General features: G+C 30.7%; 1 protein-coding gene and 1 long non-coding RNA gene across 2 annotated transcripts; one reads left to right on the top strand and one right to left on the bottom strand.

The window, feature by feature from the left end:
• The first annotated feature begins 12,094 nt into the window (after window positions 1-12,094).
• Window positions 12,095-16,153, top strand: LOC111215175 (two-component response regulator-like APRR2). The gene is made up of 10 exons (XM_022718524.2): window positions 12,095-12,296; window positions 12,938-13,164; window positions 13,644-13,793; window positions 13,884-13,930; window positions 14,022-14,099; window positions 14,176-14,601; window positions 14,683-14,823; window positions 14,899-15,153; window positions 15,408-15,485; window positions 15,568-16,153. The coding sequence occupies exons 2-10, from the start codon at window positions 13,032-13,034 to the stop codon at window positions 15,748-15,750; spliced, it is 1,491 nt and encodes a 496-aa protein (XP_022574245.1). The 5' UTR covers window positions 12,095-12,296; window positions 12,938-13,031; the 3' UTR covers window positions 15,751-16,153.
• Window positions 14,592-15,753, bottom strand: LOC125580640. The gene is made up of 2 exons (XR_007318374.1): window positions 15,539-15,753; window positions 14,592-15,179 (listed from the first exon to the last, which is right to left on the bottom strand). It is a non-coding gene; the product is annotated as an uncharacterized LOC125580640 (long non-coding RNA).
• Window positions 16,154-24,267: the final 8,114 nt, after the last annotated feature.

Genomic DNA, 24,267 nt, shown 5'->3' with positions numbered 1-24,267 from the left:
CATAAACTCAGCTTCACAAGACGACAGTGCCACAACCTCTTGTTTCTGTGAGCACCATGTAATGGGGCTTTCTCCAAGATAGAACATATGCCCTGTTATACTTCTTCTGTCGTCGACGTCCACATTGAGAGAACTATCGCTGTAGCCTAGGAGCTTTGCTTTGTCTGCACGTCCATAGGTCAGTCCGTAGGAGAGTGTTCCACGTATGTACCTTAGAACATGCTTTAGTGCAGCATCGTGCGACTCCTTAGGATCAAGCATATACCGGCTCAAGACTCCAATGCTGTAAGAGAGGTCAGGTCTTGTGTGAACAAGATAGCGCAGACAGCCAATACTCCTCATGTACTTCTTCTCATCAGTTGATGCTTCTCCTTCACCTTTTGATAGCTTCAAGCTTCCATCCATTGGTACATGAACGGAGTTGCAGTCATCCATCCCCGTCTCAGACAAGATTTTAGTCGCATATCTCTCCTGCCTTAGGGTGATCCCAACGTCATGCTGCAATACCTCAATCCCCAAGTAGTAAGTCAACCTTCTCAAGTCACTCATCTCGAACTTGGCTGACATTTCCCTCTTGAACTCAGTTATCATCTTCAAGTTAAAACCTGTTACCAGTAGATCATCCACATATACTGCAATAATAAGAAGATCTTCGTTACGTTTCTTTTGGTATAGTGAAGGTTCCTTAGAGCATCTTGTAAAGTTTAACTCCCTGAAAATCTGATTGAGCTTATCATTCCACGCTCTGGGAGCTTGCTTTAGACCATAGAGCGCTTTAGACAGTTTGTAGACCTTCTCCTCACTGCCCTTAACCTCGAAACCTGCAGGCTGTGATACGTAGACTTCCTCTTTCAAATCCCCGTGAAGGAATGCGGTCTTTACATCTAAGTGATGCACTTCCCAACCATGAGACGCAGCCAAAGCAATGATAAGCCTGATTGTTTCGATCCTAGCAACCGGGGCGAACACCTCGTCATAATCTATTCCATGTTTCTGCACATAACCCTTTGCTACCAGTCTTGCTTTATATTTGTTCACGCTTCCGTCCGGGTTCCGTTTGATCTTGAACACCCACTTTAATCCAATGGGCTTAACTCCTGCAGGTAAGTCAACTAGAACCCACGTTTCGTTCTTCTCTATCGAAAGTATCTCATCCTCAAACGCTGTTAGCCACACTTTCATACCTTTAGTTTCAGAGAAGTTCCATTTCATCATTAATTGCCATAAGGAGCGTCTCACACTCGGCTTCAGCCAACAGAATATAATCAGATAGATACTCTGGTGTTGTTCTTGCTCTAGTTGAGCGTCTCAGCTGTGGTTCTTCTTCGTTGTCTGAGACCTCTATAACCTCATTCTCAGCTTCTGTATGATCACCAACCTGTTCTGTTATAGTGTCTTTAGTGCTCTCATCAGACTCCATACTGAACTCGATCTCTTTCAATCCTCTGTTTCCAAACTCTCCTAAGTTGATACAGAATGAACCAATATCGGTTTCCTTCTCTTGACTGATCCAGCTCCAGCCTTCGTCCTCCAAGAACACTACATCTCGACTAACTGTAATTTTCTTACTCTTAGGGTCGACGAGACGATAAGCCTTGGTCCCCGGCTCTGTTCCAAGGTGGATCAGAGCTCGTGACCGGTCATCTAGCTTCTTGACGTGAGGCGCCTCTACTTTCGCATATCCAACACAACCAAATACTCGTAAATGGGCAATGTTAGGCTTGCTCCCTTTGAACACCTCGTAAGGAGTCTTGGCATCAAGTGTTCTGGTCGAATCTCTGTTTATAAGGTACGTAGCGTGCCTTACTGCCTCTTCCCACATGTAATTAGGAACACTTCTATGCTTCAGTATGCTCCTCGTCATCTCCAATATTGTTCTGTTGCGTCTCTCCACTACTCCATTCTGCTGGGGGGAGTATGGCGCAGTCAAATGCCTCTGGATACCACTCTATTCGCAGAACAAGTTGAATTCTCTGGATGTAAACTCAACACCCCTGTCGGTACGGAATGTTTTGATTGAGACTGCAGCTTCTTGTTCAATAGATGCCTTAAACTTCTCAAATTTTGCAAAGGCTTCACTCTTCTCCTTCAGAAGAATCGTCCACATGTAACGAGAGTAGTCATCAATCAATACAAACACGTATCTGTTTCTCCCAATCGTCGGTGGTGTAATTGGACCACAGAGGTCACCATGTATGAGTTCGAGTTTCTTCGACGCTCGGTAGGTAGTTGTAGCAGGAAAGGACCGTCTTGGTTGCTTACCAAGTAGACAGGATACGCATGTTTTCTTCATCACCATAATCTTTGGTATTCATGTAACTAACTCTTTATCAACCATTTGACGCATGTTCTCAAAATTAATGTGTCCAAGTCTTGCGTGCCACTTGCTCGAGACATCAGACGTTATAATCTGTAAGCACGAAGGACTCTTAGCATCAAGTGCAACTTTATACAGACGATTTCTTCCTCCACTGGAGCGTATTAGTAGCTTGCTGTCTCGATCATACAGTTCTAAGACATCCTCCTTCATCCGTATCTCACATCCTGTCTCAGTAGCCTGTCCTAGACTTATGATATTGCTCCTCAGCGCTGGTATAAAGTATACATTTGACATCGTCTTCCTTTCTCCATTCTTGAGAACGAAGCTAATAGAGCCTTTCCCTTTTATGTCAATGCGACTGTCATCACCAAACTTAACTTTTCCTGTTATAGTCTCATCAAGTGTGGTAAAGTATGATCGATTTCCCGTCATGTGGTTGCTAGCCCCATTGTCCAAGTACCACACGTTGTTGTTTAAGTTTTCCCTAAAAACTTTAGGTTTCACCCTTTCCTCGTTGAGAAACACTACTTCATTCAACATCAACTCGTCAGCCATAGCAGTATCTTCTTCTTTAGTCTCTTGTGCTATTTGTAGTTTGAGCAAACGGTCGGGACAGTCACTTGCGTAGTGTCCCAATTTGTCGCACCAATAACATGTAATGTTTGTTGTGTCTCGAACTTGATAGACGTACCGTCCACGACCTCTTCCTCCTCTGTTATTGAACCTTCCTCGACGACCACGACCTCTGCCGTCGGTATTGTTTCCTCGATTTTCTCCATTGGAGCTACGACCGTACTGCTGATCTGAACTTGCATACATTAGTTTGCTCTGTTCTTCCAACGTCTCTTCTTCTGCATTAATGCGTTCCTCATACGCCTTAAGTCGTCCAATTATGTCCTCAAAACCAGTTGTTTTAAGATCTAATACTTGCTCCAAAGCCGCGACTATGTGTATGTACTTCTTGTGTGGAAGACTCTTTAAAACTTCTTAACGAGCTTTGGTTCCTCAATCTCTTCTCCAAGTGCAGCAGATTTCGAAGAGATTTCATAAATCCTGCCTGTAAACTCGTCAATAGTTTCATTATCCTTCATCTTCAGCCGGTCGAACTCCGCCATAAGTGTTTGTAGTCGAGCCTCCTTTACTCTGTCAGCACCCATGTGTCTAGTTTTAACAGCATCCCAAACCTTCTTCGCAGTATCCAGCTCTCTGACTTGTAAAACTAGAGTTTCGGGTATTGATTGTACTAACAAGGCCATGGCTATGTTATTTTTCTCGTCGTCTGCATCTTCTCTCTCAATGATATCCCAAACTTTGTGTAATTTTAACAGAATCTTCATCTTGATTGCCCATACTGTATAGTTAGTAGCATTCAGCACCGGACACTTTATTTATGACGATCGTGTCTCCTTCGGCTTCGATGTAGAAACCGTAAGATCCCCCATGGTTTCAACTTAGCTCTGATACCAAATATTGAAACCAAAGAGATCAACAACTGGTCGTGTATGCAACTGAACTATAAGAATAACTCTCTTATTTATCTCAAGAAAAAACTAACTCAAACAACATTGAGCTCGTTCAATCTCACGCACTTGATCCAATCATAACTCGATGGATCTATTATATAGATAACAAGTAAACCTAATCCTAACTAACTTATGTTATAGATAACTCCTAAAACATATTTGTCTTTATCTCAAATCTCAACTAGATTAGGATTACTTGTATCGCAAGTCTTCATGCTTCTTCATTTATCTTCAAGCTTATTCCAACATCATCATCATTAAACAGTGTTTAATTTTTTTAATATAAATTATGATTATTTACGGATAATAAATCTAACTTTTTACAATATTTGGAAATATAACACATACTAGTACATAATATATTAAACTGAAAACAAAATATATATCTTCCATCTGAAGATCTTCAGTACATTTGCATTCATCAATTTGTATAATGTTGATTACCAAAAGAAAATTGTATGATATTCATATTTTGAAATAAAATCTAAGACATGCTGTACAAATGCTAAACATTTGATTAATCGCTGGATTAATTTGGTCAAACAGGTTAGACAATAAAGTACCCTTTTAAGCTTCTCTATGTTTGTATAATTTTAACATTACATAGGAACTTGTAACTCTGTGAACAAGTTGAAACGGTTTAGTATAACCTGGAGTATAACTAGTGAAGCTATCAACACTATGCAAATGATAGCCCACTGTGCTTTTGTTTTTTTTAACCATGGACTTACTGACCATTTGGGTTAAAGTATATTTAATCACTTGCCTAGCAGCTTGAGAGCATCTGATCTCTGACGTAAAACTCTATTTTTTCCTCCAAAATGGAGTAAAAGTAGATATGGAGTAAAAATACTTTAATTCTACTTCATTTCTCACGCCATAATGGAGTAATGAACAAAAAAAAATATATTACTCCATAAATGGAGTAAACTATATTATGTAATGAGAAATGAAGTTGGGTTGAAACACTTCTTACTTCATATCTACTTTTACTTCATTTTAGAGTAAAAATTAGAGTTGGGTTGAAAATGTCCTAAGCACGTTTCCACTTCATTATTATTTTCATCTTTATAACAGCATTTAGAGTTAAAATTGATATAATCACCTCTATTTTTTTTCTCTATTTATAAAAGAAGAAATAGCATTCTTCTACTTTTTAACTATATTTAAAAATTGTTATTTTAGCGTAATATATTCGAACATATTTCACCTCTATTATATAATTCTTCTATTTTAAAGGTGAAAATAACAAAGATGGTGTAAGAGCACTTCTTCACCAACGCTGCTTTTTTTTCCTTTAAGGAGATGCGAATGAGTAAAAAGGACAACAAATGGTGAAACTTTTTTTTTTGTTTGCTAAAAACGAAATGGTGAAACTTTCTAAAGTAAAAACAAATAGTGAAACTTCTATAAGACTATTCTTTTCAACAAACCAAAAAAAAATCGCATTGATGAATACTACATCTCAGACTCCTAGTGTGTGTGTTAATGACGATGAACTTTACTGTCCTTTAAAAAAATAGAAATCACAATTGGATATAGTCAAACTATAGTTTTTCAATTGCCGTTACAGAAAAAAGAACATTGCGATTTAATTGGTTGTGGTATATGCCGGACGACAACAATCAATGTTATTTGTAGTGCTACTTAACAATCAATTACTACAATAATGACAACAGAATATAATAAACACGAAACCAGCCTTCGCGTAGTTTGAATTTTATAGTTGAAATGCATCATTTTGTAAGCTGAAGTATAAGTTAGACAGGATATTTAAAAGGAAATCTGATGTTTGGTTAAATCCAGTTGTTGCTTTGAACACACACATATGTCATCATAAAAGTTGCGCAATGAGTTTGAAAGATTGAACCTCTGTAAAAAGGTTTTCCCTACCTTATATTGATATATAACTATTTCCAAACATATAAAGAGTACCATCAAATAAAAGTCAAGATCTACAAGATATATTTTTAACTATATATTTATAATTCTATTTTTTGACAAAGGATATATTTATATTTCACCATGCAAACAAGTTTTTATGGAGATGGAACTAATTTAAATTATTCTGATACATAGTCCGACGAGATTATAAATCTAAGCTTTGGATCTTCAAGGAATTAAAAATACGTTGTTTGATTATATCTCACCAGGAAAACCTTCTTGTTTTTAGGTTTTATATTTTTATAAAAGGTCAAATGGAACCGAATATGCATGATTTAGTCTGTGTGTCTTTGTTGTTTTTAAAGGTATGGTCTAGTTTTTTTTAATAGTAAGATTTCAAGACGAAAATCTATAATTTCTTGAAGACATTAAGTCTTTAGAAACTTGGGAAAATTTTTTTTTTATAGCTAAAAAATGATAACTATGTCCTTGTACACTAATACCTATTTTGTGTCTTTTTTTTTCTATAATATCTTTGAATATTTTTGAAAATAAATTTAATAAATAATTTTACAAACAAAAAAAATGGAAAAATAGCAACTATTGATAAAATACATATATGAGCTTAGAGTATTTTTTTCAGTTCTAAAAATGTTTAAATCATAATTTTCAGATTCTGTTCTAAATAAAGTAGAAATAGCATTCTACGAAGTAGAAAACAAAATCCATTTTTTTCATTGAATCTACAATATTTAGAATACATGATCTACGTAAATAAGAGTATTCTAAAAATATTTAGAATACACATTCCGCGCTTAACCTACCGATCTAAAATCTTTAGAAATCAAAATCTACGCATTAATATAAATCTAAAACATGTAGAAACCGACTTCTACAGATTTACTGTAAATCTAAAACATGTAGAAATCAAAATCTACACATTACTATAATTCTAAAAACCTGTAAAAACCGATTTCTACATATTAGTTGTATTCTACGGATAAGAAATCAGTTCCTAAAAATATGGAAACAAAATATTTGGGAATGTTCACTTTCAGATTTTGAAAAAAATCGATTTAAAAAAAAAAAAAAAAGTGGTAACCTTCTTCTCACGCCGTCTTCTATATTTCATTGATTGTTCACAAAATTTTCAAATTATTTCTACCGTGATTCATATCTATGCTTCCATTGATCGATCGGTCTATAATTCGAGAAATTGACCTTTGCCGATCGAGTAAAATGGACCAGGTCGATCAGTATATGATAGTTATCATTTTTTTGCTCTAAAAAACAATTTTCCCTAGAAACTTTTGCTTAAATAATAAGTTTTTTGTATCAAAATAGGTTTGATAATTAAACATTTTACAATATTTCTAGGCTACCACATTTTAATATGCATTGTTTAGTTTGTTATGTTTGATGGGTTTGTTCTTTAATAGACCAAAGATGTTTGATTTAAAACGTTTGTTGTGTTTGCAAATTATTTTAGCTAAATTATTTATAATTTGAATAGATTTTCCTTCAATTTATACTTGATATTTTTGTATATTATTTTGATTTTCTTTTCACACGTAATATTTTTTTTTCATTTCATAAATCCTTTTGACTGGGTGCAAATGGTTATAATAAATTAGAGAATCTGATTTTGTTTACCTTTATTGCAGTGTTTTGAAAATCGGACAGGACCAGCCGATCAAACCGGTTCAACTGTGATTCATTGAATAAGCCGAATCCAGTTTAGTTTAAAACCTATATTTAAAATAATCAGTAAAGAAAATTAAAAACTGGTAAAATTGGTGGTGCGCATCAATTTAAGAGATCCAGTTCTAAACAAATCAACACATAATTAATATATTTGTAATTGTTATTAAATTTTAATATTTATAATCAATGTTTGACTATTAATATTTACTTTTTTCATTTATTTCTATTTTCTTATTAATGTTTTAAAAAAATCTCGCTTTGGCTCTTAGTTGTAAGAATAAATAAATGCAGTAATTTAAACGGTCAATCATTTGTGTATCTCATTTTTAATTTTCCGCATTTTTACTGTGTCTATATCTAGATTTATGTTTATTAATTATTTTTCTACTCAATGAAAAAGAATAAAAAAGTATCATATATATAGCTATTTTTAGTTCCAAATAGTGTAAATATATGATTATATATTTTAATTTTTGAAAGATAGAAAACCCGGATTGACTAGTTGAACCAGTCCAACCAATTAATCAATAGCTATATGAGTTGGTATCTAGTATTGTTTTCAAAATATTGTTTTTTTTTTGTTAAAAACATTATGAAATTAGTTCCTGATTTTGAACCCGAAATAGGTCGAACTTGCAACCTTGTGAAATAGAGTCGGAACAATTTTTGGTAAAGTACCTGGCAAAAAGAGTAAAATATTTCATTAGAGAAATTATCACAAAAATTTGAGAGATTCTAATGCTACGTGTCATCTTCAAAATAATCTAACTCATTTAAAATGTAGATATAATAATATTAAGAGACTCATATTTAGAAACTCATAGATAATGATGTTTTAGTGTTGATATAATGATAATAAATAAATGATATTACTAGAGTTTGATCTATGTATCCGCATGAGTGTTTTATCATTTTTATGGATCAAATATTTTTAGTTGTTTTCTAAAAAATTTTCACGTTGGTTGATCGTATTGGCATTAGACATTCAGATTTCAAAATAATATCTTATGTAACACATTTATCATTTGATAACATTTATAGTTGTCCAGACAACTATTTTTTAAATGTATCTACTTTGATTTTACACTAAACATTTTAAACATATTATTGACATTTTGAAGTTATATATGATATAACACTATAACAAAATTTTTATATTTTGTTCAGTATTATTAATATGAAATGTTTTATGATTTTATATGTAGTTTATATTATTATCAGTTTTAATAAATGTCAATATATCCTTACAACATTTTGCTACACTAAAATAATCATTTGATTAAAATTGGTCTTGTGTACAAATGAAATAAACCTATATATTATAGGGACAATTTCAACTTCTGATAAATAATTTCTAAAAATGCACTTAGAAATATACTCTATTTTAATTTAAAATTTGAAATAATCTTTTTTGAAAACTATACTTTCTTATATGTGATAATACATTATTACCCTAATTTAGTTAAAATTAAAAACTTAATAGCAAAATTTAAAATTATATTTATTTATATTTGAGATAGTAAAAATTGTTATTTTAAAATAAAAATATCTTAAAGTTATTTTCTAAATTTTTGGTTTTATGAATTTTTTGTAAATATAAAATTTACACATCATTATTAAAATCATATACATTCTTCATTTATACGATCTTGTTAGCATCTACTCTATTAAAGAGAAGTACAAAAAATCTACTACTAAGAAGTCGTAGTTGGACTTTTTAATTAAAAATTAACAAAATATCATATATCTAATTGTATATGATATTTTCCTAATAAAAAATTATATATCTAAAAAATAATTAGAATATTTTTAGATATTTTGACAGATTTCAATAACTGAAATATTTAAAATATTACGAACCCATATAGTTAAAATTAATAATTTATAGGAAGATAATCTCGGTCAAGTTGTAGTTATGTATTTAAAAGATTCTGGTCTCGATTGGTCAAGTTGCATTGATTGTAAGTACATCCAGAAAACAACTGAAATAATAGATAGAATTTATATTTATATTATTAAAACTAAATGACAAAATATAACTAATCTTTTTTTTTTAATCTTTTTTTTCTTTTTTTAATCATCTTAAAATTTATTGTAAGTACTTGTAAATACATATACAAGTCAAAAATTAAATATACATATAAATACTAAATTTATTAATATATAAATTACTAATACAAAAAATATTCAAAAAAATATCTTACTAATATATTCTCTAATCTAAAAAAACATAATAAAAGTAATGAAATAATTATATTATAATAAAATTGTCAGACAAATGATGATTTGAAACAATATATTAAATTAATACATTTACACTATGCAATTTTTTGGAAATATTATAATATATAATTAGTTATACGGTAAATTTTAAAATAATATCAATAATCATAAAAATAAATATTTATTTATAAAAAAGAAAATATCCGAGTGCGTCAAGCGAATATTCTTGTGTCAAAGCGAATATTTGCGCATGCGCACAGATCAAAGTCTAATTTTATATTAAATCATGGTCAAAATTATTTGTTAGTTCAATTATTAGACTTTAAAGAAGTTTAAGCCAACGGTTGATTATATGATTTTACATCTCTATTTGTTTATCTCTGTTTATTTAGTTTAGTAGGCATTTTGCCCGCACGTAGTAGGCATTAAGTAGGCATAATCATCTTACGGATAATTATTTTTTGTCTTATTAATTCAAAAATCAGCATTATATTCTAATTGATGAACATGTCGAAGGAAAAAAATTATGGTGAATTATTTGTTCCTCAAAATTTATACCATTTATGTTGAAATTTTAGTCAAATTATTGAAAGGTAGATCCCACTTTTTTTTTCTCTAAATTCCCCGTGGAGGAATGAATTTATAAGAAAAAATTTCCCTATGCAATTTTGATAAGGAATAAATTGAACAAAAATTCACATTTTTTTATTTTTTCAATTCCTCAAATGAAATTTTATTTTTTATTTTGTTCATTTTTTTCATTCTTCTATTAGTAACCAACTGAAGGTATATTGTTTCACAGATTAAACTTAAACTGGTTTAAAGTAAAAGCAAGAAAATTTGTTTTGAACTCAGCCACAAGTTAAATTATTATTTATGATTTTAAATAGTTAAATGAAGCATCAAATTATTTATATATGTCAAAAAATGTTCATCAAACTATGTAGTTATTATTGTGTTAAAAGTTTTAAAACACTCATATATTAGAAATAGTTTAGAAAATATCATTATATAAATATTTTTGTTTGACTAATATTTAATTATAAACTGTTTTATATCTTTGTTTTTTAACTTTATAATAAAAAAAATATTGTTTTCAGATAGCAACACAATATATATAAGAATTCTCTTAATTTTTAAATATATTTTCACAATTTTATTATCTTAGTTTATAATTAATTATTTAATATGACATATAAATTTAATATTATTAAAATAAAATGTGTGTTTTATTATATATAAAATTCATTACGGGTTTTGTGAAAATTAATAAATACTCAGTTAACAACTAATAATAAATCAATAACCTATATAAAAGCTTAAAACCTAATAAAATATGACAAATAAGAAAATAATAATTTTAATATAACATATATATTTAAATATTATTAAATCAAAATTCGTTTTTAATTATATATAAAATTCATTACGAATATTTTTTTTTAATTAATAAATTATTGATTCAGCTAAAAATTAATAATAAATCAATGACTAAGTTAAAACCTAATAAAAAAATGACAAATAAGCAAAATTGAATAAAATCATGGAAAACATGACAAATAAGCAAAATCAAAATAATTATATATCTAATTACATATTTTATAGTTATATTATTTAAATTAATAAATTATGAACTCAACTAAAAACTATTAATAAATTAATGACTCAGCTTAAACCTAATTAAAACATGACAAATAAACAAAATTATCTAAAATCATGGAAAATATGACAAATAAGCTAAATCAATAAATAATAGTATAGATTTCAATACGCATGGAAATAGAGGTCAAAAACAAAATAATGGGAGTTGACAAAAAAAATAAAAATAATGGGAATAAAGGGAGAAAGATACCATTATTACTTGAAATGAGAGAAAATAATACGTGCAGTAAACAATGCAATGTGATTTTTGTGAAAATAGAGAACGAAAATGGAGATGAGGTGTTGTTATCACTTAAGTATATTTTAATATATCATATATTTATTCTCTGCTGTTGAACTTGTTTCTAAAGTAACTTTTACAAACGCATAATGAAAATTATTTCTGTTTTCAATAGAATTATTATTTAAATTTTAAAATAATTCCGTATAAAGATTGTCATTAATTAAAAAAATCTCAGATTGATGTAATTTTCAATGGTAATTATTGTTGAGATATTAATCTTAATCTTCTTTATTGTTGCGATATTATTAATATAAATACAAAAGTAAATTCAATAAATTTTATTTAGGACAGTTAAATTTAAGAAATCACACATGAATTTTTTTAATTTATATTTTAATAGATAAGATTATCTATTTTATGTTGAGAGGAAAATAATCTTATAATATATATTACTTAAAAAGTCAAAAATAATTAACTTTTAATCTCCCTTTTCTAAATTCAATTCATTAACCTTTATCTTAGTGAGAGAAAAAAACTTTATCTTACTGAGGCTTTTTGATTCCTTCTGTATAACTCAATGACTATAACAACACTAGTCACCAACTTATCATAACTCTTCATCCATTTTCTCTCTCTAAAAGTCACCATTTCTACCCAAAGGATTTAATTTTGAATGTGAGCAAGGACAAAAGAGAAAGGAAGAGGGAGAAAGAGCTTGAGGAAGGGGTCTAAGCAGATCTGCAACAAATACTCTCAGGTATGATGGTCTTTTAAAAAATGATATTACCCTAAATTTATTTCTTTCAATTTGACTTCTGGATTGTAAAAGTTTGTTTTTATTCAGTTACAAGCTTTGTGTTTTCTTTTGATAAAGTATATGTTCATTGCATGTGATGAAAGCATCTCTTCTCTGGGAACACTGGATTTGAGATTTTCTCCTTCTTCTGCAAATTTCTTTAAATTTGTTTAATCAAAAGGTGCAACTTTTTGATTTGATCACAGATTTTCTCTCTGGGTATTTCTCTTAATTTATAATATTATTATTTTAAAAAAAAATTCTAGAGGGATTCGCCTTTTCTACTTCTTTGGTTTGTCACTAATCTGTGTTAAACCAGTTTAATCATTAGTATATACATACTGCATGCACGAGTTAACAACAATTAAGATGTAATAATGTTCTTAAACTAATTATTAAAATATGTATTCACACTCTCAGATGATTCAAAGCTTTGTTAGATTTCATGGCATGGTGGTGGTCCACTCTTTATTATAACAAAATCAAGATCCTCATGAATTATTCTTATCTCATCAATAATACACACCTTTTTACTTTTCTATGCTTATTCCACTAACACACTTATTCCCTTTTTTATTGTTTTGTTTTTGATCAAAATATAGACAGTGATTTCGTTCCCCGTAGAATCTACCGGCAGCCACAGTGACGGAGGAGAGAAGCGGCGGTGTTGGCCGCAAAAACGATGCAAAACCAGCTATGGTCTTTACCTCTAACGATATATCAAAATGGGAAAATTTTCCAAAGGGACTTAGAGTCCTTCTCCTCGACTGTGGCGACGGCATATCCGCCGCTGAGACGCGATCAAAGCTTGAGTCCATGGACTATATAGGTGAGCCCACTAATTTTCCTCTGCTTCTCCTCTCTTAAAATCTTTTACTTTTACTTTCGCTTTGTTTCATTAATGTTAGTGTTACTTTAGCTGTTACATGTCCCGTGACGAGACCGTTTTTTGTTCTTCACTGCCTATTAATGGAGATTATAGCATTACTATAAAATTAATTAATACTGATATGTATATGGATTATAGTATGAAAAGCAACGTTTTAGTCGGTTGAAAATGGTTTGCCCAAAAAAAAAAAAAAAAAAAAAAAAAAAAGTCGGTTGAAAATGGAAGACAATAGTAAACGCTGTGCAGTAATGTTTTGGAGTTTTGTTAGTTTACATAATTACATTTGTGGAATTTCGAAAGAGCTATTATTGCATCTGAAAAACTCACCGACTTGTCTTTAGCCTTTTCCTGAGTTTGCTATGTTTCTGTGTGTCAAGACTATGCATTCAATTTTTTGTACTTTTGAAACTTTCTTGCAGTCACTACGTTCACTGATGGAACCGAAGCTCTCTCTGCGGTTATCAAAAGCCTGGAGAGCTTCCACATTGCAATAGTGGAGGTGAATACAAGTGACGAGAACGAGAGTTTCAAGTTTCTTGAAGCTGCTAAAGACCACCTTCCTACTATAAGTTTGTGAAACGTTACCTTTTAAATTTCTACAAAAAAAAAAAATTAAAATAAATCTTTAAAAAACATGGATTTGCCTTTTGTCTTTACAGTGATTTCAAACGATCATTGCATTACAACTACGATGAAGTGCATAGCGGTATGTGACCGCTATTTCCGTTTTTTTTTTGTTGCATATAATGTATAAAAAATGTTTGGTTATGTGATGAGAATTGACAAGTGTTTTCCAGCTTGGTGCAGTTGAGTTCCTTCAGAAACCGCTCTCACCGGAGAAACTAAAGAATATTTGGCAGCATGTCGTTCATAAGGTTCAGCTAGTTAAACTAAACCGTTTATATACACTAATGTAGAATAGTACTCATCTTTTGTTGTTGTTAATGTTAGGCATTTAATGATGGAGGAACTGATGTTTCCGAATCACTCAAGCCTGTTAAAGAATCTGTTGTCTCGATGCTTCATCTCGACACCGATATGACCATTGATGAGAAAGATTCAGCACCATCAACACCGCAACTAAAACAAGTTTCACGGTTACTAGACGGTGGCGATCGTCAAGAGAACATAAACTCCTCCACCGAGAAAGAGAATATGGAAGATCAAGACATCGGTGAATCCAAATCAGTCGACACTACAAATCATGACAACAATGTGATTGTCAAAGAAGAGAAAGAAGATGGTGGAACCGGAGATATGAAAAGCGAGAAGACAGATTCAGTTAAGTTTCAGAAGAAAGAAGATGAGACTACTAAACATAACAATAAATCAACCGGGATCAAGAACTTGTCTGGTAACAAACCAAGTCGAAAGAAGGTAGTGTAATATTTCTCTTTAAACACTTCATAGTGGCTAAACGAAGAGCGGCACTTATTGATAAGTTCTTTTTCTTTTCAGGTGGATTGGACACAAGAGCTGCACAAGAAGTTTGTGCAAGCGGTAGACCAACTTGGTGTCGATCAAGCGATACCTTCACGGATTCTTGAACTGATGAAAGTAGACGGCTTAACTCGACACAATGTAGCTAGCCATCTTCAGGTAAATTAATTATCTGAATGCTTTGTAGAGATTCTTGTGAAATGGTTACGGAATCTTTATGTGTTCTTGATGCAGAAATTTCGGATGCATAGGAGGAATATTCTTCCAAAGGAGGATCATAACCATAGATGGATACAATCCAGAGAGAACCATAGAAAAATCCAACGGCAGTATAATGGTTTTCAGCAACAACACCGTCCTGTAATGGCTTATCCCGTTTGGGGCCTTCCCGGTGTTCATCCGCCTGGAGCAGTTCCGCCTCTGTGGCCGCCGCCACTGCAATCCTCCGGTCAACTACCTCCGTGGCATTGGAGACCACCTTATCCAACGGTAACGTTTTTGACTTCTCTTTATAACTAACACAGGAAGTAAAAATCAGTTTTGTTACAACGAAAAAATGTCATTGGCTACGAATAAAAACATAACTAATTCACCGTTTATGTTATAATACATTTCAGCTTTGCGGTGTCATTGTTTTTCGTAAAAAGTGTATGACTAAGACTTTAGAAATTTAGATAGGATTTGGTAATGTTAAAATTGATTAGCTAAATCGTTTATTGATGTTATATAATATCGTGTGATAGGTAAACGGTAATGCATGGGGTTGTCCGGTTGTACAACCGGTAACCGGAACATTTACTACTCCTCCAGCGACTCAGCTGGTAAGGTGTAACATATTCTCTATTTTTTGCGATAGAAATAACTAAATAATTACATGAAAAGTTGTATTTGGGGTTGGGTCAGGATGAGGAAATGGTTGATCAAGTGGTTAAAGAAGCGATCAGCAAACCGTGGCTGCCGTTACCGCTCGGGCTAAAACCACCATCCGCGGAGAGCGTTTTAGCTGAGCTCTCGCGTCAAGGCATCTCAGCCGTCCCTTCTTCTTCTTCCTCATGTCCAATCAACGGCTCTCGTCGTCTCCGCTGACGTGTCACTAAGCGGGATCCCTGCAAAAGTAACAGCCAGATGCGATGACGTCATGTGTTGCGTTCTTCTCCGTAACTGACTGTCCGAAGCGGGAACTGATTTTGGATGGAGAGAGAGAGAGTTTAATCGCTATTTATTTTCTCATCAAAACATCTGTTTTTGTTGTTGTTATCATTATTTAAGAAGAATCGGACGGTGGAAATGTGGGCCACGATGTTAGTTCGAGGACCACAAAATGGAATCTGCGGATGTACATAGATCTCAGACACGAGACTCTGACGTGTGTATCTATCTTTGTGTGTGGGTTGTCGAGGCGGGGTCCATTGAAGAATTTAATAGTTGAGACTTTTTTAGGTGATGCGATAAAAAAAAATAAAAGTACAACTCAAAGATTCCGTGATGACATCTTTTTGTTTATTTCTCTACAAAATTCCAAGAAAATACTACAACGACTAAAATAGAGGAAAAATTACAAGTATTTCTACATCGCCTTGAATATTTCTTTTTGCAAGAAATTACAAGTATTCATAGCCCAACTATGTCACTTTTAAATTTTTAATATATGATCATTCGCACGGGTAATTTAAAAGAAAGTTTAACAAAATCAGCGTGAGTAGAGAGATAAATGGACATAGAATAACAGTTTTGAATATTATATGCTCTACAACACTTCAAAAGAATCGAATCAATAAGTATCTTCTAAAATAGAGATGTATATTACAGAAGTGGATTTACTCCAATGTAAATTTTTTTATTCATTATAATTTTTTTTTATTTTAGAAGAAAATATAAAGAATATTTTTTTTTTTATTTCTACATTTAGAGATGAAATAACAATTTTTATACTTTTATATATTCATCTATGAATAGAGGAATTCTATTATAAAAGTATATATTAGACTAAATTTACTTTTATAATAAATATTTTTGATTTTAGAAAAAAATATAAAAGTGAAAATAGAAATGGGGTTGGAGAGCATCTTCCAGGGACGTAGCCAGGATAGTAACTATGCGGTCCCATGCACCCATAATATCATTAATATTCCGAATTTTATCAACAAAATCATCTGTTAAGATGGTAAAAATCATTGTGTGCACCCATAATATCTTAGGTTCTAGTCTCAGTTTGTCATTTTCAATTTTATATCATTAATGCACCCACTGAAAAATAACTCTAGATTCTCCCTTGGCCTCTTCAACAGTGAAAATAATCAAAATATATGATCGTAAAGAACAATGTGAACATGGTGAACTCTACAACAGAATTATTTCCTCTAATCACAATTACGATCTCTACGATCAGAGATAATGAAACGTCTAATCGTCCTTATATGGGCCTGTAGATTCTATTTCTAAATAATATCTTCATTTTAAAACAGTATTTCTATGAATTATGTTTGGGCCTATAAAAGGGTACTGCTGAAATTGGGCTTAAGCTCTACGGATTGTCACAGACTACACTTGAGAAACTACTGTTTTGCCCGCATGCTAACATAATTCTTTTATACATACTTATTAATAAATATACTATTAATCCAAAGATCAAAATTTTTAAATCAAACAATAATTTATAATATTTTTATGAATCTTTCAGTTTCTTAATTTTTTAAAACTTTTATTGATTTAAAAACATTATATTTGAAAAACAACTTTGATATTTTTATTTTAAAATATATTGTTATCTTTGACCAGTTTTATAATATTGGTTTATAAACAATTTTTTAAATAAAATATAAATTTTAATATAAAGTAATGTTATTAAAACAAATTTTTGGAATTACCAAAACCTACAAAATCTCAAAATAAATTAAAGTACAAAAATGTTAAACTAAACCTAACTTTACATATTATATTTATCAAAGTAAATAAAACTATTGACATACGTATAATTATGTTGTGAAATACCTACCATTATAACTGAATAAACATTCAAACTGAGTAGACATGTTGACAAACAAAACATTAATATGTAATAATATAAGATAAGAACATTTTCTATCTATTGTTGTATCTATTTCTAAATGCTATAGTCAATCTCTTTTTTTTTTCCTTTAAAATATAGATTCTTATTTTCCTATAAAATATTATTTATTTATCATAAAATCATAATTTCTTATTTTCAAAAGGTTTTTCAACTTTCAAACTTTAATAATTATAACAAAAAAACATTTTCTAAAATATGGATTTTATAAAAAAATAAAATCACATTTTTCTTTACTTAATAGTCTTTTAAAGAAATTTAATTTTAAAAAAGTTATAATTATGTGAATTCTTGAAAAAATAAAAGTAAATATAGTTAATTTAAATTTTTCTGTATATAAGATATTTGTTGTAAATAAAAAATTATTTTTTTTTGAAAATATTCTCTTTTGGAGGCAGATAATTTAAAATTTTAAAGATAATTCCATTTAAATATTTATAAAACCCGAAACAAATAAATATTAAATTTAAAATTAAATAAAATATAAATTTTATTCTTGTGATTTAATAATAAGAATAAAAATTAAAATACCACGACAAAATCACGCTAATTAACAACAAATATAAATCAAATTTATTGTTATTGATTATATATCTCTTTTTAGTATTTTAATACTAAAATAAATTTGAGTATTAAAATACTAATTATAAATCAAGTTCCATGACATATTAGGGTTACAAACAAATATAAATCAATTTTTAGTTATTTTGTAAACCAATTTTAATATTTTAGTATAATGATAAATTTAATTATTATATGTATATATATATATATATATACTACTAATTATAAAATTAACAAATAAGAATTAAAAATGAAGATAAACACAATATAAATACATGAAATTATCTTTTATTTATATTCACATTTTTCATTTATTTTTCGATAATTTTTCAAATATTTAATTTTTTTAATTAGTTAAATAATGAAAATAAATAATGACTTAGCTAAAAATATGGAGAACATGACAAATAAACAAATTCACTTCTCAAATGATAGTATAGATTAATAGGTATGATTTATAACTTAATTAAATTGGTTAAGATGGTATTAAAAGGAAAAAGAAAATCAGTAGATCCTAAGAGGTAGAAGACAAACAAATATCACGAATAAAATATCCAAACTCCAGTGGATGCATAAATCTAAAATCGTTTATCCTATATATTTCATTTCAAAGGAAAAGTCAACTATTCATAGTGCTCATTCCGAAATAAAAAGTGGGCACAATATTTTACTTTTCTTGTAAAAAAATTAATCAACTGATTATGTAACTAGCTTACTTGGACACGTTATTTTGTTCGGCAGAATTCAACTAGAAACCACGCTCTTTTTTGGAGTGCACGATTTCACATAAATTTTAGCATATTTATCAATAAAAAAAATTCATTTTATTCGAATAGGCTATTTTCAATTCTGTCATTTGTCGAAGGTTTAAAAGTAATTTCTTCCGAATCTAATTTATGAAACGTAGTTTGCTTTTGTTGTCGGAAAATTATATCCATTTGCCTTACTCACACAAGAGACCATCGAGTCTTATATGCCCTGGCAAAAACCATAATTAATAAGAGAGCTTTTACGGCTATTGAGACAAATACCAGTGAACTTTATGATCAAGTGATATTTTTCTGAAACCTTAATGCTGAAACTAGGTTTTGGCCTTAGTAGGAGGTCTCATGGATTACGATTTACGAGATGCGTATGATTGGTTAATGCTCAACTAAGAGGAGGATAAACGAATTTCTTGAGAGGTTTATGGAAAGGATATATCTACCATCTCCATGTTTTCAAAATCTTTTGTACGGAGGTATTAACAACATGACCCGTGACAAAAATACATTTATATTACCCTTTAGTCCTCCAATCTTTCATCTCCTTTACGTAGATTATGGTCCATGTTTTATTAAGCATCACCAAACGAATGTGCGCCATTTATGGAGTTTGGTAAGGATATTCCAAGGGATAACTTGGGGGGATGAAATGTCTCTCCGAACATAACCGGTTTGTCCATTCTTCCTGTGTCGTGAATGACTATTAATCTAGTGCAATAGAATTTGGTACCTGAAGAAGTGGTCGACAGTAAAACAGAACTCGAAGAAATTGCAGAAGCTCGTTATCTGGAGCTTAACCTATTAGGTTATATATATAAGGTGTTATATATATATATATATATACAATTACAAAACAACTTGCTCTAAAATAAATTATGTGTATAATTATATATGAAGTTGCTGTATACAAATCATATATACCTTTATTATCTAATCTATTAAAACCGAACTTGCCTATTTTTAAGTGAATATTTACAGATTTACATTTTTTTAACTAATTCTAACCGGTTAGTTATTGTTTTTATTTAAGTATTTTATTACATCTTTTACATTCTTTTTTACTCTTCTAAACTACTTTATTAATTGTATTTTGTTGTGAATCAAGAGAAAGAAGGAATCGGTTAATTTTATTATTAGTCCGTAGACAACGATACCTTATATAGGAATACAAAGTTATGGTTTAGAACCTTTTAGAACATGAGCTTATTGGCCTATGATGGACATCCACATTAATATTCATAACACTCCCCCTTAGATGTCTATTATACAAAATAAGTCCTAAAGCGTGTATGATGTTGCCTCGTTAAAAACCTTACCAGGAAAATCCAGTGGGAAAAACCGTGGTGAAGGGAAAAAGAGTGCATCGCGCATCTACTCCCCTTGATGAGAACATAACTTGAAATATCTGATAGGACACAATTCAATGTGATGAATTAACTCCTTATTCTTCGACTGGTTTACTTCTCTTGGCAGATTTGACACTCCTCACTGAAACTTGAATATCTTGATGATCGTAGGACGAAATGAATTCAAACCACTCGGAAATCAGAGCTAGCATTCATGTCTAACGTTAGGCACCGGTCTAGCTCTGGTAAGATGGTAGTATCGAGCAATATTTGGGATATCAGTGGAAATAAGTTATTCTGAGACAGCTTGTACATGTTCCACAAAAACAGTCATATCTCGAGTTCTATCATCGGGAATGACTTGATTCAAATTGGAGATTAAAGTAGACTCAAAGATCTTTCTCTGGACACCAATTTTATATTTTAGTCCATCAAGAAGGTCTCCTTTTATTGGTAAACTTTCGACCTTCGATTCTTTCTCGCAAATGGAATGTGTTTATGTCTTGATTCTTTTTCAAGCATGATTGATCTTGATCATTCTGTTCTACTTCTATAAATCTCGAAAATTAATTTGGAAGATTGATAATATTCCTATTTAGGTGTGTATCATTTGCGTGTTCTTTGTTGCCTCGTTAAAACCTTGACATGAAAAATCCAATGGGACAAAAACCATGATAAGGAAAAGGAGTACAACTACGAACATCATCATATTTCTCCCCCTGGAAGCATCATCTTAGAGAGATGTTTTCTCATCATATATATCTTCCTTTTAAGAATTGATATAAGCATATCCTTAGTAATAAACTCGTTTGATTGTCAGATAATCTCTTAGACCATTGGACTTCTTATCCATAGCATTATTTTCACACAAAAGATCATATTTGATCTATTTGGACTCTTTGTCCAAATTTCCTTTTATAGACAATCTTCTAAACCTTCACATTATGCATACTTATACATACGAGTTATTCTTTGCTTCTTGTAAAAGGTACAAGTATGACTATCATTCTTATTATACAAAATCACATCTTTCAATCCTTAAAGAGATCAGTAAATTTCCAATATTATGGTACTTCATGACCAAGAATTATTTCTTTATATTCTCAATATACTCGCGCAGTAATGTTCTCGAGAACTACCACTTACTGCTTCTAGCAATCCAAATCCTTATGGGATTTACTACTTCTTTCAGTTTATGTACTTTTGAATCATTGATATAATTGTCATTTTCCAATGGCTTTCAATTCTTGCCAGACTAAAGCAACTTGAAAGTTGATGCTTCCACCACATGATGATGTGTTTCTTTATAATCAATTATAGGTCTTTGTGATAATCCTTATGCAATTACTTCATCGCATCTCATGATTTTGTTATCACATCTATTTTTTTCATATAAAGACCCATTTATTGCCACTGGTTTTACACCATTAGGTGTACATACTACATATCTGAATACTCTTATCTTTCAAAGAGATTGCATCGCCATTTATCTTGTGTACACTTTTCAATAGATGGTTCATGATCCTCATTCTCATCAACTGCTATATTGCATGCATAAGTATTTACGACGTCGATTTGATATCGGTTCATATTGTTCCAAACATGACATAGCTTTTGAGATTTCTTTATTCTCAGGTACCTGAATTCTTTTCATGTCATGTTTTCTATCTCTTCTCGAGATCCTTAATATTTCATTCCTCGATTCCGCCATTCTCATTCATGCTCCTTTTCTTTTCGAGGATTATTATATTTGGAACCGATAGGTCTATCACGTTTCAGGCGCTCTTTAGACTCATTAGCAGTTTGATATTGTCTTTTTAGGACATCCATTTTAACTGGAGCATTTACAGCTGGTACTTGTGACTTAATCACTTTCTTATGGTCAGTAAATGAGTCTGGCAACTAATATGCTAATCTTTGTAATAGAATTATCTCCATAAATTCATATTAGACTTCTATTTACGATCTTTAGTCCGAGGATCAATGATAATTCATTCAACTCATTCATTCTACAGTTGTTTATTTTCTCCTCCTAATGTTGGATAGACTAACTTTCGAGTCTTTAAATAAATTTTATAAAATCTTCTAGATTTTATCATCAATGGAGATTATATCCAACATGTTCATAACCTCTTTCGAGGTCCCATCTTTTAGCGGTTTGGTGGAGAAACTACAACTGGTGCTAATTTTCTAGATGGGGATCTTTGGTTCCTAACCCAAAACCAATTTGATGGGGAGAGTTTTTAATTACTCTTTGGCATTGTGCGAATGAATGATGTTGCATCTTACGTATGAACATTAGCTATAAGATGTTCATCACGTATCTTCACATGCATAAAATAATCATCAAAGGCTTGTGAATTCACCAGTATTACTACTTAGTCTCGCAAACATTAGCTTGCAGATCTATGACAAGGATACATACAAACTTCATGTCGATGCATTAATTATAAACATATGATGGATGATCAGTCCACCAGTGGGTGATCAAGCCCACAAACATCTCCTTGTATAAATAGATTCCAAATCTATTTGACTGGTGAAAACCGTATTCTTATATTGCCTTGTAAGCAAGCAGCATATAGCAGATCATTCGTAAGAATCTTATAGTTCTTCAACAAATGTCCATACGATTATCTTTCGCATCATTACTAAACCGGAATGACATAATCGGTTTGCCAAACATTACACTTTCAGTAAACTTCTGGTTTACTTCTACATTTATCTCCATTTTCTAATCATTGTGTAGTACAATTAATACAATAGTGTTTTGTGTAATACTTCTGATTGAAGGTATTCAACATTTTCCTTTACTTATTGTCTCAACATTATTAGATTATAAATCATTTGGTTTTATTTTATAAATGACTCCTTAAGTCTATATATTTCCAGTGTGAACATACTTATGGATGTTCCACTTACTAGGGATGTGAGATTCTTTAATTCTCCCTCTCGAGATAATGATACTCCAAGTTCATATATCTTGAACTGAATCTCACTTTAGTATCAACTACATATCAAACTTAATGTCATGTGTTATATCTTAGATCATTTTGACCTTTGAGACTTGGAAAAGTATACACATTAATGATTTTAAGTTGCATTCTCATAGGCAAGCATCTATCTGCTCCTCTAGAGCTTCCAATAATCTTGGTACTACAAGACATTGTAATCACAATAATTTTATTTCATCTTTAGATGAATGAATCATATATTTTCTTTGTTACCATCTTTATTTTTCAACTTCAAGTGAGAGTATGAGTTCTAAAAAGAAATCTTTGGATTTTGACATTATTTATATCCACATTAACGTCTACAACCACTTTTATGTCCACTTTCTTGACCAATGTTGATTTTTTTTCTCAATATAAAATGCCAGATTCTCTTCAAGAGAATGATCATAATGAAATAGACGTGATTTATCATCTTGCATCGATAGCTCATTATTTTTTTCTTGGTCTCAAGGAGAAAAATATAGTTATAAACTTCTTTAATCTCTTTTCTCAATCGTGTGTCTAGACAACATTACTTGTGTGAAATTTTTTTTTTTTCACTATATATGCATCATTAAAAGTTTCTTCGAGAAATTTTACTTTTAAGCTTAACATCCAACATAGTTGAGATATAATTATAAACTTAAGGTTTTGTAATCTTTAGATGCAAAATAAATAATGAGCTTTAGGTAACATTCAGGTGATCGATCATACCTTTGGATTGTTTTCCAAAATTTATGGATCTTTTAAGATCAAGCTTTAAGCTTAAAAACTCTCATATATATAATTGTAATGAAATATAATATGAAAGTATTTCAAATTATAGAGATATATATTCTCATAAATATTGTAATATATTAGGAAGTAAA

The sequence above is a fragment of the Brassica napus genome, chromosome C1 (genome assembly GCF_020379485.1).
Source record: "Brassica napus cultivar Da-Ae chromosome C1, Da-Ae, whole genome shotgun sequence".
Classification (NCBI taxonomy): domain Eukaryota; kingdom Viridiplantae; phylum Streptophyta; class Magnoliopsida; order Brassicales; family Brassicaceae; genus Brassica; species Brassica napus.
The sequence above is the reverse complement of the archived record's forward strand: the minus strand, read 5'-3'. Positions and strand labels throughout refer to the sequence as shown.

Coding starts and splice junctions, on each gene's coding strand:
- LOC111215175 (XM_022718524.2), top strand. CDS start 13,032: ATGGTCTTTACCTCTAACGATATATCAAAATGGGAAAATTTTCCAAAG. Junction 13,794..13,883: donor AGACCACCTTCCTACTATAA/GTTTGTGAAACG, acceptor TTGTCTTTACAG/TGATTTCAAACGATCATTGC. Junction 14,824..14,898: donor ATGTAGCTAGCCATCTTCAG/GTAAATTAATTA, acceptor TTCTTGATGCAG/AAATTTCGGATGCATAGGAG.